This window comes from Bombina bombina, chromosome 7 (genome assembly GCF_027579735.1).
Source record: "Bombina bombina isolate aBomBom1 chromosome 7, aBomBom1.pri, whole genome shotgun sequence".
In the NCBI taxonomy this organism is placed as follows: domain Eukaryota; kingdom Metazoa; phylum Chordata; class Amphibia; order Anura; family Bombinatoridae; genus Bombina; species Bombina bombina.
This window is the reverse complement of record NC_069505.1, coordinates 286,027,534-286,044,681: the sequence shown is the minus strand read 5'-3', so window position 1 is coordinate 286,044,681 and position 17,148 is coordinate 286,027,534. Positions and strand designations below refer to the sequence as shown.

The following is a 17,148-nucleotide window of genomic DNA, read 5'->3' as shown; positions in this document are numbered from 1 at the left end:
GTCGTTATTAAATCACTGTATTCAGGCTTAACTTACATTAATCCGGTATCAGCAGCATTTTCTAGTGTTTTCCATCTCTAGAAAAATTATAACTGCACATACCTGATAGCAGAATAAACTGCACGCCATTCTCTCGCTGAAGTTACCTCATCTGTGTAATCCCCTCAGACATATGTGAGAATAGCAATGGATCTTAGTTACAACCTGCTAAGATCATAGAAACCTCAGGCAGATTCTTCTTCTATTTACTGCCTGAGATAAAATAGCACAACTCCGGTACTAATTAAAAATAACAAACTTTTGATTGAAGAAAATAAACTAACTATATTTAACCACTCTCTCCTACAACATCCTAGCTTGTTGAGAGTTGCAAGAGAATGACTGGGTATGACAGTTATGGGAGGAGCTATATTACAGCTCTGCTGTGGGTGTCTTCTTGCAATTTCCTGTTGGGAATGAGAATATCCCACAAGTAATGGATGATCCGTGGACTGGATACACCTTACAAGAGAAACTACTTGAAAGAGAAAACATTCCCAGATTTCCTTATTGGGATGCGAAATATAAAAAATGATTCTTTGTCCAATCAAAAAACCTTGGGACTTACGTCATTGCTAAGTAACTGCAAGTCCCCCCCTTGATAATGATGGATATAAGCTACAGCTGTAACATTGTCTGAATGAAAACTGGGATGTTTCTCCTTTTAGACGAGGACAGCTCTAAAGGGCCCTAAAGCTTGCACGTCCAAGATAATTATTGGTAACCTCACCTCCTGAGGAAACCAAACTCTCTGTTCTCTCCTGGACCCCCCAGACAGAACCCAAATCCAAGAGAATGGCGTCTGCAGAAATTATTTTCAAAGTTGGTGAAATAAAGCAGGGTTCTTCAAACCACGGGTTGGGACCCATTAATGAGTCGCAACATTATGTTTACTGGGTCTCGACTTGTGTGTGTGTTGTAGGAGAGTGTATCTGGTGGACTTAGTGTGCAGTTTGTGTGTGTTGTATGAGAGTGTGTGGTGTGTTCTATGATAGTGTGTGTGGTATGTGTATTGTGTGTGTGTTATTACATTTTAAACTCTAAAAGTTTGACTACAATCAGGAATAAAGTACACACACATTTTAGTCACTTTGCCAAAAATTGCAGCTACCTTGTTGTATATTACTTCAGAAATTTTCAGACCAAGCATAAAAATATGGTCATGAAGGTGTGTGATATCATGACACTGGGCCTTTGGGAAAAAAGTTTGAAGAAACCTGGAATAAAGAATGCCCCCAGTAAAATAGTTTAGAAAACTATCCAATGGGACAGAGATTGCCTTACCAAAGAATCTCACCTGCAGGCTCGCCAGAAACATGGGGCATCAAGCTCCATTCGGAGCTTGATAGATAGGCCCCATAGAACGTTTGCGCATACATGGAGGAGGCATAGCAGCCACAACTACAGAGCACGCAAACGTTTAAATCCTGCAAAATAGAAAATAAAATTGTTATCAGTGGATCTACCCTCTAAAGCAGTGTTTGTCAATCAACCACGGTCCTCAAGTTCCCCCAACAGGCCAGCTTTTAATTATAGCTGAACTAGAGCACAGGTAAAATAATCAGCTGATGGGTGGGAGCAGGTTAGTAACCATGGTTACTGATCAGCTGATTACTTCACCTGTGCTCTAGTTCAGCTATAATGAAAACCTGGACCGTGGTTGAGAAACACTGCTCTAAAGGATAATGTAAGGTGGTGTGGACACATTTCAGTATATGCCATGAAAAAACACACGAACAAACAAACAAACAAGATAAATGAAGACAACCACCTTTTTTCTGTAAATATATGTAAATAAAATGTTTTGAAACAATGTAACTGGGACCTTGTAGAATAAAGTCTGTGTCACAAACCGAGCCTTCAGACTAAAAAGAAAAGGTCTGGGAAGCATTCCAACCAACAGGGCCATGGGGGGATTTGAACCTGTCCTGTTTACTTGTGTGTTAAGTCACAGCCAGTTCTAGCAGTCTGTGAATTTCATGCAACTTAAAATAACTGCCAAATGTGTATTTGTCCAATTGTATTTTCACCTGTGCAAAACACAGGTGCTCTCAATTTTAGTTATACTCTGAGCCAATCGTCCTATTTAAGTAAACTTTTCTTTAAATGTCACTGAGGCAACCCTGGGAGGTAGAGGAAGTCAGAACAGGACAGCCATAAGCCAATCACAAAATGCAGATACGTACATTATGTGAATCTTGCACATGGTCAGTAGGAGCTGGTGTTTTAGTAAGTGAGCATGTAAAAAAGGTTTTGCATATTTAGATAATCAATTTCAATTGGAAAGTTGTTTAAGATAGTGTTTAATTTTAGCCCAGCATAATATTTGTGACAGCCTAGACCCAATACTTATTATTTATTACTTGTTACACCAGACAAGCATCTTGCAACGGGTTCCACATTTATACACTTGTAAGAAGTACATGAAACTTTTAAATAATCATTGTTTAGCAGCCGAAAATGGCTACCAAGCTCCGCCCTCAGCTAGAGGTTTTCTTGTATGACAGTTTAGCAGTGCATGGTTAATATTTTTCAGTTAGCATTTCCAATTGCACATGCACAAATCAGCGTATGCAAGTAGGAAAACTTATTCACAAGTCAATCGTGATTGGAGAAACTTAACATATCAAAATATACAAGCAACAGGTGGGCGGGGCTTGGTGGCCATTTTTCGTCTGCTATCAAACGGTGAATATTTAAATGTACTTCTTACAAGCTTCTAGATGTGGAACCAGTTGTAGGCTGCTCCTCTGGTATGTAACAATAAGTAATCAAATTTATGTATTGGGTCTAGAACAGTGGTCTCAAAGTACAGGCCCTGGGGCCATTTGCGGCCCCCAAGATAGTTTCATATGGCCCTTCCTTGTTTAATAGATAAACCATTAATTTTGGCTGTCAATTCTTTTTTAGGGTTCCAAGAAGTGTAACTTGTTGATGTTCTATATAGGCACTCACACAATAAATATAAATACAAGCATCCAGTGTAGACACCCACCATGCACTGCTTGGATAAATGTAACTTTTACCATTGTTATACAGTTCCAGAAAAATCACTTCACTTGGCACTCACAAGATAAATGTAGACAATTGTGTATGTCTGTTGTGCATACTAGCTGCAGAAAAGGCTGCTTCTGGTTGAGAGCCCACCCAGTGCTGTAAATGTCACAGCAGAGGATCTATGTAAGAAATATACTGACGACCCAACAGGAGGAGGCTGAGGGTACGGTTCCCACAACAACTGTGGCCAGCTTGTGACTAACTCCGTGTCAGGGTGCCAAGAATCAGACTGAGACGAGAAGTGCAAAAATAATCACACCTTTATTAATAACAAAAAAATAATAAAAAGTCCACAAGTCAAATAACAAGCCAGGAGTCAAAACCAGAGCTGGTAGTCAGCCGAGTCAGGAGCCAAAGCGAATAGTCAGACGAGCCGGAATCAGGAACAAGGAAAACAGCAGAGTCAGGAACAAGCCAGGAATCAGGAACCAGGAAGTACGTCAGACAGCCAGGTAATACACAGGAACTCTCACAAACAGGTCTGAGATAACGCAAAGGCAAAGCATACTGAACAAAGGCCCTTTAAATAATAAGTGATGACATCACAATTCTGAGACTGCATCCTGTCTCACACAGATGATGCACACCAGTGTTAATTTCGTCGACTAAAACTAGACTAAAATGACTCTAAAACTAATGAAATTCTGGTGACTAAAATACGACTAAAACTAAAATGGCATTTTAGTCAAAAGACTATGACTAAAACTAAATCAAAATGACATTTTAGTCAAAAGACTATGACTAAAACTAAATCAAAATGACATTTTAGTCAAAAGACTATGACTAAAACTAAATCAAAATTTGCTGACAAAAACATTTTATGCAAGGTGTTATAATCAATCCATATCCAATTACTGTTTTTTTGTAAATTTTACAAAACTTAATTTTATTAAATTTTAAGATAAAGACATGTTATATACCACAACAGTTAAATCTGTATTGCATGTTAAAACCTTAATACCATAAATAGAAACAGGTTAATAAACCTTTACTCCAGGAGTATATAATGAGTTTGGAAGTTCTAGAGCAGTGCTAATATCGTTGCCAAATTGTTTTCGAATCTGTGATCAATCAATTGATTCTTCCTATAGAAATAAGCATAACCCACGAATATGGGTTTAAGTTAGGCTGTGCCTGTGCTAGCTGCAGAATTTTTTTGTTGTGTTGAGTTACTTAATACTTGTTTTAATTAGTAACAGAGAACTGTTAAAGTTTTTATTATGGGTAATTTGTTTAATACAGCCAATACAGTTTACAGGTTTTTTTTTATATTTTAAAGTTACACTTCTGTTTGTTTATGAAACTTGGTTTTATTTAATTTTAAGTTTAATAAAGATGTTACATATCACAACGGCTAAATCTGTGTCTGTATTGCATGTTTAAACCTTAATATCATAAATATTAACAGGTGTTATGTTTACTCCTGGAGTATATAATCAGTTTGCAAATTATAGAGAAATGCTTAAATAATGCATTACACTTTAACTACACCGCTAAGATTTTAGTCGACTAAAATCTACTGGAGATTTAGTCGACTAAAATCTACTGGAGATTCAGTTGACTAAAATTAGACTAAAACTAAAACAATTCAGATGACTAAAATACGACTAAAACTAAAATGGAATTTTAGTCAAAAGACTAAAACTAAGACTAAATAGAAATTTGCTGTCAAAATTAACACTGATGCACACCAGTCTGGCCATAAAAGGAAGTGCAGGAAAGGAGCAGCATCCCCCACAATGCACCATAGTCAGCAAGAGAGGTGAGTAAAATGGCTGCCAGCAGCACATGGCAAACAAAACAGGGAAAAAACCCTGACAGTACCCTCCCCACAATAACCCCTCCCCTGCGGGAGGACAAAAGGATTATTGGGGAAACGGGCATGGAAGGCACAAAGGAGGGCGGGAGCATGAACATCAGAGGAGGGAACCCATGAATGCTCCTCCGGACCGTAGCCCCTCCAGTGAACCAAATACTGTACACGGCCCCTGGACATACAATAGTCAATAATGCTGCTGACCTCATACTCCTCATGGTTGTCAACAAAGATAGGATGGGGACGAGGCAACAAAGTGGTAAACCGATTACAAACCAATGGTTTCAAGAGGGAGACATGAAAAACATTGGAGATGCGCATTGCAGGAGGAAGGTCAAGAGCGTAGGCCACAGGATTGACCCGTTGGAGTATTCGAAAAGGACCAACATAACAGGGAGCCAGTTTATTGGAAGGCACACAAAGGTTCAAGTTGGGGGAGGACAGCCAAACTCTCTCACCAACCTGGTAGGAAGGCGCGGGCAGATGCCTACGATCAGCCTGGAACTTTTGGCGCTGCATAGAACGATGAAGGCAATTCTGAATCTGCACCCACGTGGACGGAGTTGCCGGAGATGCTCCTCCAAAGCTGGAATACCCTGAGACATGAATGATTGAAACCCATAATTCGCCATGAACGGGGATAACTTGGAGGAAGCATTAATAGCACTATTACGAGCAAACTCTGCCCAAGGTAACAGTTCAGTCCAATTATTGTGGTGATCTGAAACATAGCAATGGAGGAACTGTCCCAGAGCTCACCATTAACAATAGGTTGAAGAAGACCCACAGGAAAACGTCGAGGAGTCTTACTCTGTGCACAAACTGAGCAGGAGGTAACATACGCAGCAACATCAGAACAAAGACCTGGCCACCAGAATTGTTGAGTGACAGACCAAATCATTTGGGTCTTGCTTGGGTGACCTACGGGTTTAGGATACTGGTAAGTGTGCAAAAGTTTAGTTTAAAGATTCTCAGGAACAAAACACTTACCACTAGGTTTCTCAGGAGGTGCATTGGTTTGTGCAGCCAGGATCTCCTCCTCCAAGGGAGAAGTCAAATTAGCACGTATGGTAGCTAAAATATGGTCAGGAGGTATAACAGGAGTAGGTACAGACTCCTCCTTGGACAGAGGCGAAAATTGTCGAGAGAGGGCATCAGCCCTAACATTCTTACTACCAGGCAGGTAGGAGACCACATAATTAAACCGAGACAAAAATAGCGCCCATCTGGCCTGTCGGGCCGACAAACATTTTGCTTCAGATAGATAAGTTAAATTCTTGTGGTCAGTAAGAATGAGCACTGGCACGCTAGTACCCTCGAGAAGATGCCTCCATTCCTTGAGTGCCAAAATTATGGCCAGTAATTCCCTGTTGCCAATTTCATAATTGCACTCCGCTGGAGACAATTTCTTAGAGAAGAAACCACACGGATGCAAGGAACCGTCAGGCTTAGGACGTTGAGACAAGAGGGCACCTACTCCAGTCTCAGACGCATCGACCTCAAGAATGAAAGGCAGGACAGGGTTAGGATGAGCCAGAACTGGAGCGGCAGCAAAGGCAGTCTTAAGACTATCAAAGGCCTTAATGGCAGTAGGTGACCAATGGAGTGGATCATTCTCTTTACGGGTCATGTCTGTGATAGGTTTGACCAAGGAAGAAAAGTTTTTTTAATAGTAATTGGCAAACAACAAAAAACGTTGAATAGACCGAAGACCAACTGGGCAAGGCCACTGCAGAACTGCAGATAACTTGTCAGGATCCATGGAGAACCCTGCAACGGAGATAACATAACCTAGGAAGGTTACGTGAGTCTGATGGAACTCACATTTCTTGAGTTTACAAAACAGGCCGTTCTCACGTAGTCTCTGAAGAACCCGTGTAACATCAGAACGATGAGCCTCAAGTGTGGGTGAGTGTATGAGGATGTCGTCAGGAATGTGCCAGGAATCAGACTGAGACGAGAAGTCCAAAAATAATCACACCTTTATTAATAACAAAAAAATAATAAAAAGTCCACAAGTCAAATAACAAGCCAGGAGTCAAAACCAGAGCTGGTAGTCAGACGAGCCGAGTCAGGACCCAAAGCGAATAGTCAGACGAGACGGAATCAGGAACAAGGAAAACAGCAGAGTCAGGAACAAGCCAGGGATCAGGAACCAGGAAGGACATCAGACAGCCAGGTAATACACAGGAACTCTCACAAACAGGTCTGAGACAATGCAAAGGCAAAGCATACTGAACAAAGGCCCTATAAATAATAAGTGATGACATCACAATTCTGAGACTGCATCCTGTCTCACACAGATGATGCACACCAGTCTGGCCATAAAAGGAAGTGCAGGAAATGAGCAGCATCCCCCACAATGCACCATAGTCAGCAGAGAGGTGAGTAAAATGGCTGTCAGCAGCATATGGCAAACTAAACAGGGAAAAAACCCTGACACTCCGTCACTTGGAGTGATTATGTTACTGCCCCATACTCTAATCTCTCTTCTGTCTCTCAGTAGCAGAGCTCTGGGGGGAAAACGAGCCTCAAATCGGTCTGAAGATCCCTCTCAACAATGAAAAGTAAATTTATGCTTACCTGATAAATTAATTTCTTCTATGATACGACGAGTCCACGGATTCATCCTTTACTTGTGGGATATTATCCTCCTTCTAACAGGAAGTGGCAAATAGCACCACAGCAGAGCTGTCTATATAGCTCCTCCCTTAGCTCCACCCCCCAGTCATTCGACTGAAGGTACAGGAAGAAAAAGGAGAAACTAAAAGGTGCAGAGGTGACTGAAGTTTTAAACAAAAAATATAATCTGTCTAAAATTGACAGGGCGGGCCATGGACTTGTCGTATCATAGAAGAAATTAATTTATCAGGTAAGCATAAATGTACTTTTCTTCTATAAGATACGACGAGTCCACTGATTCATCCTTTACTTGTGGGATACAATACCAAAGCTACAGGACACGGATGAACGGGAGGGACAAGACAGATGGCTAAACAGAAGGTACCACTGCTTGAAGAACTTTTCTCCCAAAAATAGCCTCTGAAGAAGCAAAAGTATCAAATTTGTAAAATTTGGAAAAGGTATGAAGTGAAGACCAAGTCGCAGCCTTACAAATCTGTTCAACAGAAGCATCATTTTTAAAAGCCCATGTGGAAACCACAGCTCTAGTAGAGTGAGCAGTAATTCTTTCAGGAGGCTGCTGTCCAGCAGTCTCATATGCCAAACAGATTATGCTTTTCAGCCAAAAAGAAAGAGAGGTAGCCGTAGATTTTTGACCTCTACGTCTTCCAGAATAGACAACAAACAGACAGAATGTTTGACGGAAATCTTTGGTCGCTTGCAAGTAAAACTTCAAAGCACGAGCCACGTCCAAGTTGTGCAACAGACGCTCCTTCTTAGAGGAAGGATTAGGACACAGAGAAGGAACAACAATTTCCTGATTAATATTCTTATTAGTAACAACCTTAGGAAGGAATCTAGGTTTGGTACGCAAAACCACCTTATCAGCATGAAAAACAAGATAAGGCGAGTCGCATTGCAATGCAGATAGTTCAGAAACTCTTCGAGCCGAAGAGATAGCAACTAAAAACAGAACTTTCCAAGATAGAAGCTTAATATCTATGGAATGCATAGGTTCAAACGGAACCCCTTGAAGAACTTTAAGAACTAAATTCAAACTCCATGGCGGAGCAACAGGTTTAAACACAGGCTTGATTCTAACTAAAGCCTCACAGAATGACTGAACGTCTGGAACATCTGCCAGACGCTTGTGCAATAAAATTGATAAAGCAGATATCTGTCCCTTTAGGGAACTAGCTGATAGCCCCTTCTCCAATCCTTCTTGGAGAAATCCTAGGAATCCTGATCTTACTCCATGAGTAGCCTTTGGATTCGCACCAATAAAGATATTTACGCCATATCTTATGATAAATTTTCCTGGAACGGACCTTGAATGAGAAGGTCCTGTCTCAGTGGCAGAGTCCACGGTGGTAGAGATGACATGTCCACCAGGTCTGAATACCAAGTCCTGCGTGGCTACGCAGGTGCTATTAAAATCACCGAAGCTCTCTCCTGTTTGATTCTGGCAATCAGACGAGGAAGGAGAGGAAATGGTGGAAACACATAAGCCAGGTTGAACGACCAAGGTACTGCTAGAGCATCTATCAGTACTGCATGAGGATCCCTTGATCTGGACCTGTAACAAGGAAGTTTGGCATTCTGACGAGATGCCATCAGATCCAATTCTGATGTGCCCCATTGATGAATCAATTGTGCAAACACCTTCAGATGGAGTTCCCACTCCCCCGGATGAAAAGTCTGATGACTTAGAAAATTCGCTTCCCAGTTCTCCACTCCTGGGATATAGATTGCTGATAGATGGCAAGAGTGAGTCTCTGCCCATCGAATTATTTTGGAAACCTCTATCATCGCTAGAGAACTCTTTGTTCCCCCTTGATGATTGATATATGCTACAGTCATCATATTGTCCGACTGGAATCTTATGAATCTGGCCAAAGACAGCTGAGGCCACGCCTGAAGCGCATTGAATATCGCTCTCAGTTCTAGAATATTTATCGGGAGGAGAGCCTCCTCCTGAGTCCACATACCCTGTACTTTCAGGGAATTCCAGACTGCACCGCCGCCCAATAGGCTGGCGTCCGTCATCACTATGACCCATGCTGGCCTGCGGAAACACATTCCCTGGGACAGATGATCCTGTGACAACCACCAAAGAAGAGAGTCTCTGGTCTCTGGATCCAGATTTATCTGAGGAGATAAATTTGCATAATCCCCATTCCACTGATTGAGCATGCATAGTTGCATTGCTCTGAGATGCAAGCGAGCAAACGGAACTATGTCCATTGCCGCTACCATTAGTTCGATTACCTCCATACACTGAGCCACGGACGGCCGAGGAATGGAATGAAGAGCTCGGCAGGTGGTTAAAATCTTTGATTTCCTGACCTCCGTCAGAAAAATTTTCATGTCTACCGAATCTATCAGAGTTCCCAGGAATGGAACTCTTGTGAGGGGGAAAAGTGAACTCTTTTTTACGTTCACCTTCCACCCGTGAGATCTTAGAAAAGCCAACACGATGTCCGTGTGAGATTTGGCAAGTTGGTAAGTTGACGCCTGAATTAAGATATCGTCCAGATAAGGCGGCACTGCTATGCCCCGCGGCCTTAGAACCGCCAGAAGGGACCCCAGCACCTTTGTGAAAATTCTGGGAGCTGTGGCCAACCCGAAGGGAAGAGCCACAAACTGGTAATGCTTGTCCAGAAAGGCAAACCTGAGGAACTGGTAATGATCTTTGTGGATAGGGATGTGCAGATACGCATCCTTTAAATCCACGGTGGTCATATATTGACCTTCCTGGATCATTGGTAAAATAGTCAGAATGGTCTCCATCTTGAAGGATGGGACTCTGAGGAATTTGTTTAGGATCTTGAGATCTAAAATTGGTCTGAAGGTTCCCTCTTTTTTGGGAACCACAAACAGATTGGAGTAAAACCCCTGTTTTTGGAACCGGCAGATTACTCCCATGGTATATAGGTATTCTACACAGCGTAAGAACGCCTCTCTTTTTGTCTGGTTTACAGACAATCGAGAAAGATGGAATCTCCCCCTTGGAGGAGAATCTTTGAAGTCTAGAAGATACTCCTGGGTCACAATTTCTAAAGCCCAGGAGACCTGAACGTCTCTTGCCCAAGCCTGAGCAAAGAGAGAAAGTCTGCCCCCTATTAGATCGGGTCCTGGATCGGGGGCTACCCCTTTATGCTGTCTTGGTGGCAGCAGCAGGCTTCTTGGCCTGTTTACCTTTGTTCCAAGTCTGGTTAGGTCTCCAGACTGACTTGGATTGAGCAAAATTCCCCTCCTGCTTTGCAGCAGGGGAGGAGGTAGAGGGACCACCTTTGAGGTTTTGAAAGGAACGAAAATTATTTTGTTTGGTCCTCATCTTATTTGTCTTATCCTGAGGAAGGGCATGGCTTTTTCCTCCAGTGATGTCGGAAATTATCTCTTTCAGCTCAGGCCCGAATAGGGTCTTACCCTTGAAAGAGATGGCTAAAAGCTTAGATTTTGATGATACGTCCACAGACCAGGACTTAAGCCATAACGCTCTACGCGCTAAAATGGCAAAACCTGAATTCTTTGCCGCTAATTTAGCCAGTTGAAAAGCGGCATCTGTAATGAAAGAATTAGCTAGCTTGAGAGCCCTAATTCTATCCAGAATATCATCTAATGGGGTCTCAACTTGAAGAGCCTCCTCTAGAGCCTCAAACCAAAATGCAGCTGCAGTAGTTACAGGAACAATGCCCGCTATAGGTTGCAGAAGAAAACCCTGATGAATAAATATTTTCTTTAGAAGACCCTCTAATTTTTTATCCATAAGATATTTGAAAGCACAACTGTCCTCATCAGGTATAGTTGTATGCTTAGCCAGGGTAGAAACAGCTCCCTCAACCTTAGGGACCGTCTACCACGAATCCCGAATGGTGTCTGATATGGGAAACATTTTCTTAAAAGTAGGAGGGGGAGAAAAGGGAATACCTGGTCTATCCCACTCCTTTGTAACAATGTCCGAAATCCTCTTAGGGACCGGAAAAACATTAGTGTAAGTAGGAACCTTTAGATATCTATCCATTTTACACAATTTCTCTGGTGGAATTACAATAGGGTCACAATCATCCAGAGTCGCTAAAAGCTCCCTGAGTAACAAGCGGAGGTGTTCTAGCTTAAATTTAAAAACCGTCATATCTGAATCTGTCTGAGGGAGCATCTTTCCTGAATCAGAAATCTCTCCCTCAGACAGAAATTCCCTCACCCCCAACTCAGAACATTGTGAGGGTACATCAGAGATGGCTAATAAAGCGTCAGAGGGCTCAGCATTGACTCTCACACCGGACCTACTGCGCTTCCCCTGCAACCCAGGCAGCTTAGATAAAACCTCTGTGAGGGTAGTATTCATAACTGCGGCCATATCTTGCAGGGTGAAAGAATTAGACGCACTAGAAGTACTTGGCATCGCTTGTGCGGGCGTTAATGGTTGTGACACTTGGGGAGAATTAGATGGCATAACCTGATTCCCTTCTGACTGAGAATCATCCTGCAACATACTTTTATCAGCTAAAATATGTTCTTTGCAATTGCCCTTTCAGTGCATGAGGAACACATTGTAAGTGGGGGTTCCACAATGGCTTCCAAACACATTGAACATTGGCTTTCCTCAATGTCAGACATGCTAAACAGGCTAGTAATGACCACAAACAGGCTTGAAAACACTTTATTTAGTGAAAAAATAACAATCTTAAAAAAACGGTACTGCGCCTTTAAGAGAAAAAAAGCATACACGTTCTGCAAAACTGCTTTAAAATAATCAAATTGTTTCAATTTATTTTGTATAAATATTCAAATTATGCAGCTAAGTTTGCCCCACAAGGAAAAGGAACACTTAACCCTTTACAGTAAAAACCGGATGATTAATAAGGTTTAATCCGGAGAAAACACCCCCTGCACTGGAAAAACAGAGTTAAAGCTTCGATTTGGCCCTATACTTCCACAAGGGCCCACCGGAGTTGGAGCTTGCTGCTTGCCTTGCAAATACAACTGCGCAACTGAGGAGCGAAAATAGGCCCCGCCCATCTCACTCGATGTCTCTCAGCCCAAATGAACCGCATCAGAGCGGTCTCAAACTAGCCATGTGGGTTCTTAAACCCAAAAGTAAGCCATGTGTACCCTCTCAATAAAGCAGCAAAAAACGTTACTGCCAAAAACATTATCAGCACTCCCAGTTCAATAAACGTTTGCCCACAAACATTCAAACTCAGTGTCAACCATTTTTTTATCAGCCCCTATATGCAAGCTTAGTAATACCCCTCTTCTATTAGGATTACTGCTTACCCTTACCCTCATGGGGATACTGTCAGCCAATTCTGAAATACCACAGTCTCTCCAGAAAAAAATGACTGAACATACCTCACTGCTATATAGCATGAAAACGTTCCTCACACTGAAGTTTCTAAAGTACTCCTCAGCCATTCTGTGGGAACTGCTCTGGATCTTAGTGACAAATGCTAAGATCATCAGCCTCCAGGCAGAAGTCTTCATCCATCTGCTGCCTGAGAGTAAATAGTACACACCGGTACCATTTAAAATAAAAAACTCTTGCTTGAAGAAAATAAAAACTAACATTTTATCACCTCTTTCACTTTACCCTTCCTAGTACTTATAGTAGGCAAAGAGAATGACTGGGGGTGGAGCTAAGGGAGGAGCTATATAGACAGCTCTGTTGTGGTGCTCTTTGCCACTACCTGTTAGCAGGAGGATAATATCCCACAAGTAAAGGATGAATCTGTGGACTCGTTGTATCTTATAGAAGAAACTGGAGCACTTTAATTCTTCACCTTCCCCCTATGCAGGCAAAGAAAAGACTAGAATACCAGAGAGGTTGGAGGGATTAAGTGCTCTTAGAGCTTTGGGAATCTTTTTCTCCTCCTTGTGGCCAGGAGTTGAATCCCAGGAGTAATGGCTCATGGACTCTCAACTCCTTATGAAAGAAATAATGAAGGTAAGCATGGGGATATACTTTTTGCCCACTGATTTCTTACACGACACACTGGTAATATATCCATTATGTTAAGAAAAGGCTATAGTCTGGCACCATCACGTAATGTCCATAATGTCCCAATAAAGTAATAAAAATGTGCTATATTCATGCTCTTTTAGCCTATAGTATACACCTTAAAGATTAATTGCATGGTATTAGCATACAGTTGCTAAGAGATTCACTAACATATCATTTGAACTAATAAGCACACTTTCTACATAGATTACAATAGTTTGAATAGAGCAGTTGTCTAGCGCCACAGGTAATATGGACACAATGTGACAATCCTACATGGTGACATATGTGACATACTTACACAATCAATATCATCAGACATGTTGAGTATAACATAGTTTTTGCCTGCCAGGTTGATCCAGTCCTTGCAGATCACCTGAAAAGACAATAGATTGTGAAACACTCAGTGCCCTCAAACATTGTTCTGAAAGTGATGCTACTAGAAGTCTCTGTTTTACTATAAATAATATATACATAGCATATCATTCAGTCCTTGCAGAAAACTGACCATGTTTGTCAAAGTATGGAACTTTCAGAACTCTAAAGTGTTTCTAAAATAAGAAAACCTTTGGGGTCTGGAAAGTCGTATACCTCATTGTACAGTATCTTTTCAGGGCTGAAGGAGTTTCTTCATATCTCACATCACAACAGTTTGTTCAACAATGACCAAAAAGTACATAAGATATTATGGGCTAGATTACAAGCAGCGCGCTAAAGGTAATTTTCACGTGTAATAAAAGTTTAAAGTAAACGCGTTCGCTTGAGCACAATCGGCTAGATTAAGAGGGGTGCAGTACTAACTTGCACGTTATTGTCACCGCTCACTAACCTACAGCACTGGTATTACAGGTTTTCCTAAACACCGCGTTAACAGGCAAGAAGTGAGCGTAGAGCAAAATTGTGCTCCATACCGCACTTCAATACCAGCGCTGCTTAAGTCAGCGGTGAGCTGGTTGTACATGCTCGTGCACGAATTCTCCATAGACATCAATGGGGAGAGCCGGCTGAAAAAAAGCCTAACACCTAATGCAGTGTAAAGCTCAGTAACGCAGGCCCATTGATTCCTATGGGGAAACTAAATTTATGTTCACACCTAACACCCTAACATGAACCCCGAGTCTAAACACCCCTAATCTTACACTTATTAACCCCTAATCTGCCGCCCCCAACATAGCAGACACCTGCATTATACTTATTAACCCCTTATCTGCCTCTCCAGACATCTCCGACACCTATATTATACTTATTAACCCCTAATCTGCTGCCCCCAACATCGCTGACAATTAAATTATATTTATTAACCCCTAATCTCCTGCCCCAATGTCGCAGCAACCTACCTACATTTATTCACCCCTAATTTGCCACCCCCAACGTCGCAGCCACTATAACATATTAACCCCTAAACCGCCGTACTCCCGCCTCGCAAACACTAGTTAAATATTATTAACCCCTAATATTCTGCCCCTAACATCGCCGCCACCTACCTACATTTATTAACCCCTAATCTGCCGCGCCCAACGTCGCCGCCACTATACTAAAGTTATTAACCCCTAAACCTAAGTTTAATCTTAATACCCCCTAACTTAAATATAATTAAAATAAATCTAAATAAAACCTACTATTAATAACTAAATAATTCCTATTTAAAACTAAATACTTATCTGTAAAATAAACCATAAGCTAGCTACAATATAACTAATAGTTACATTGTATCTAGCTTAGGTTTTATTTTTATTTTAAAGGTAGGTTTGTATTTATTTTAACTAGGTAGAATATTTACTAAATAGTTATTAACTATTTACTTAATACCTAGTTAATATAAATACAAATTTACCTGTAAAATAAAACCTAACCTGTCTTACACTAACACCTAACCTTACACTACAATTAAATCAATTACCTAAATTAAATATAATTAACTAAATTAAAAACAAATACCTATATTACAAAAAAACAGTATTTATATACAATAGTGTGTTCAAATGACTACTCACATATGCCAGAGCTATCGTCAGCTCAGGTGTAAAGGCAGTCCTGATTGCAAAACTGTCAGGATCAGCTGAATCTGTATGCATGTAGTTTCTCATAAACTTCCGAATCTCCAAGAAAAAAAGAGGATATAACAATAGTGTGATATTGTTACAATACAATTTAAATGATCACTCTTTAAAATATTACTCACACTTTTTGGGAGCTGTATTTAAGCTCCACTATGAATGCAGACCTGACTTTTATGACTATCAGGTAAAGCCTAGGCAAAAACAGGTCCAGAAACGCTTCCAGTCAAAAATATTTATTAAAAATATAAAATGCTGAAATAAATGTGATCTTGTCACTCGGGGTTACAGTGAAAAAATGTTGCAAATACAAGTTACACTTTGTTATCAAGTCAGATGGCAACGGATTGTTACAATGTATCCGTATAACAGCCACAGTCCTTGCAGTACACACCCTTCCCTGTGACGTATTACCAGATGCGTAATCTTGACGTACATTTCGCCACACCCCTGTGGCTTTTTCAAGAGTGATTCTTAGCGAGGTATCCTTTTATTCCTCCTTCATGAATCAATTAGTTCATTTAAGGTGGTAATATTTTTACGATAGTATTCTAAAAACAGTACGTAGTTTTTTTTGTTCTTATACATTCCGATATCGCAGACCAAAAAAATATATCTGGCATTTTATTTAAAGGAATATACACGTTTAAACCATAATTTATGTATCAAAACCAACTTATACCTATCTGACTGTAATTACTATAACAGTGTTATGTTGCCTCTCTTTGTAGGATTTATATATCAAATTAAAGAATAGCATAATTCAAAGTCAACATTTGATCTAAATGGTAAGTGCATAGTGAAAACACAAAGAATATTTTCTCATACTATGAAATTTATATATCAGATTAAAAAATGGCATAATTCAAAGTCAGCATTTAATCCAAATGGTACCATGGTGTTAAATTAAAAAATCCACTTCATTTCTAATTTAGATAATTAATTCTCTATGTCAGATCCTCTCCAGTGGATGTTTAACTTCCTAATCCCTATAAAGTATAAGCTGCTTGGATCTTTACCATGTTTGTCCTTAAAGTGCAGAGATACTGGATGTTTTAAACATCGCTTTTTTATATTATATATGTGTTCATATATTCTGGTTTTTAATAATCTAGTAGTTTTATTATCTAGTGGTAATAAAAAAGATTACCACCTTAAATGAACTAATTGAATCGTGAAGGAGGAATAAAAGGATACCTAGAACCGCTAAGAATCACTCTTGAAAAAGCGAAACGTATGTCGAGATTACGCATCTGGTAATACGTCACAGGGAAGGGTGTGTACTGCAAGGACTGTGGCTATTATAGGGACACATTGTAACAATCCGTTGCCATCCGACTTGATAACAAAGTGTAACTTGTATTTGCAACATTTTTTCACTGTAACCCTGAGTGACTATCCTTTACCAGATCACATTTATTTTAGAATTTTATATTTGTAATAAATATTTTTGACTGGAAGCGGTTCCGGACCTGTCTTTGCCTAGGCTTTACCTGATAGCCATAAAAGTCAGGTCTGCATTCATAGTGGAGCTTAAATACAGCTCCCAAAAAGTG

At 40.6% G+C, this 17,148-nt stretch overlaps 1 protein-coding gene across 4 annotated transcripts in view; it reads right to left on the bottom strand.

Annotated features, from left to right (window-relative positions):
• PODXL2 (podocalyxin like 2) overlaps window positions 1-17,148 on the bottom strand; it is a 201,093-nt gene that overhangs the window by 67,851 nt on the left and 116,094 nt on the right. For all 4 annotated transcript variants that reach the window (XM_053720820.1, XM_053720818.1, XM_053720819.1 and 1 more), the window contains exon 4: window positions 13,837-13,911. In XM_053720820.1, the coding sequence (XP_053576795.1) occupies window positions 13,837-13,911 (75 nt within the window). The remainder of the gene's footprint in view (window positions 1-13,836; window positions 13,912-17,148) is intronic.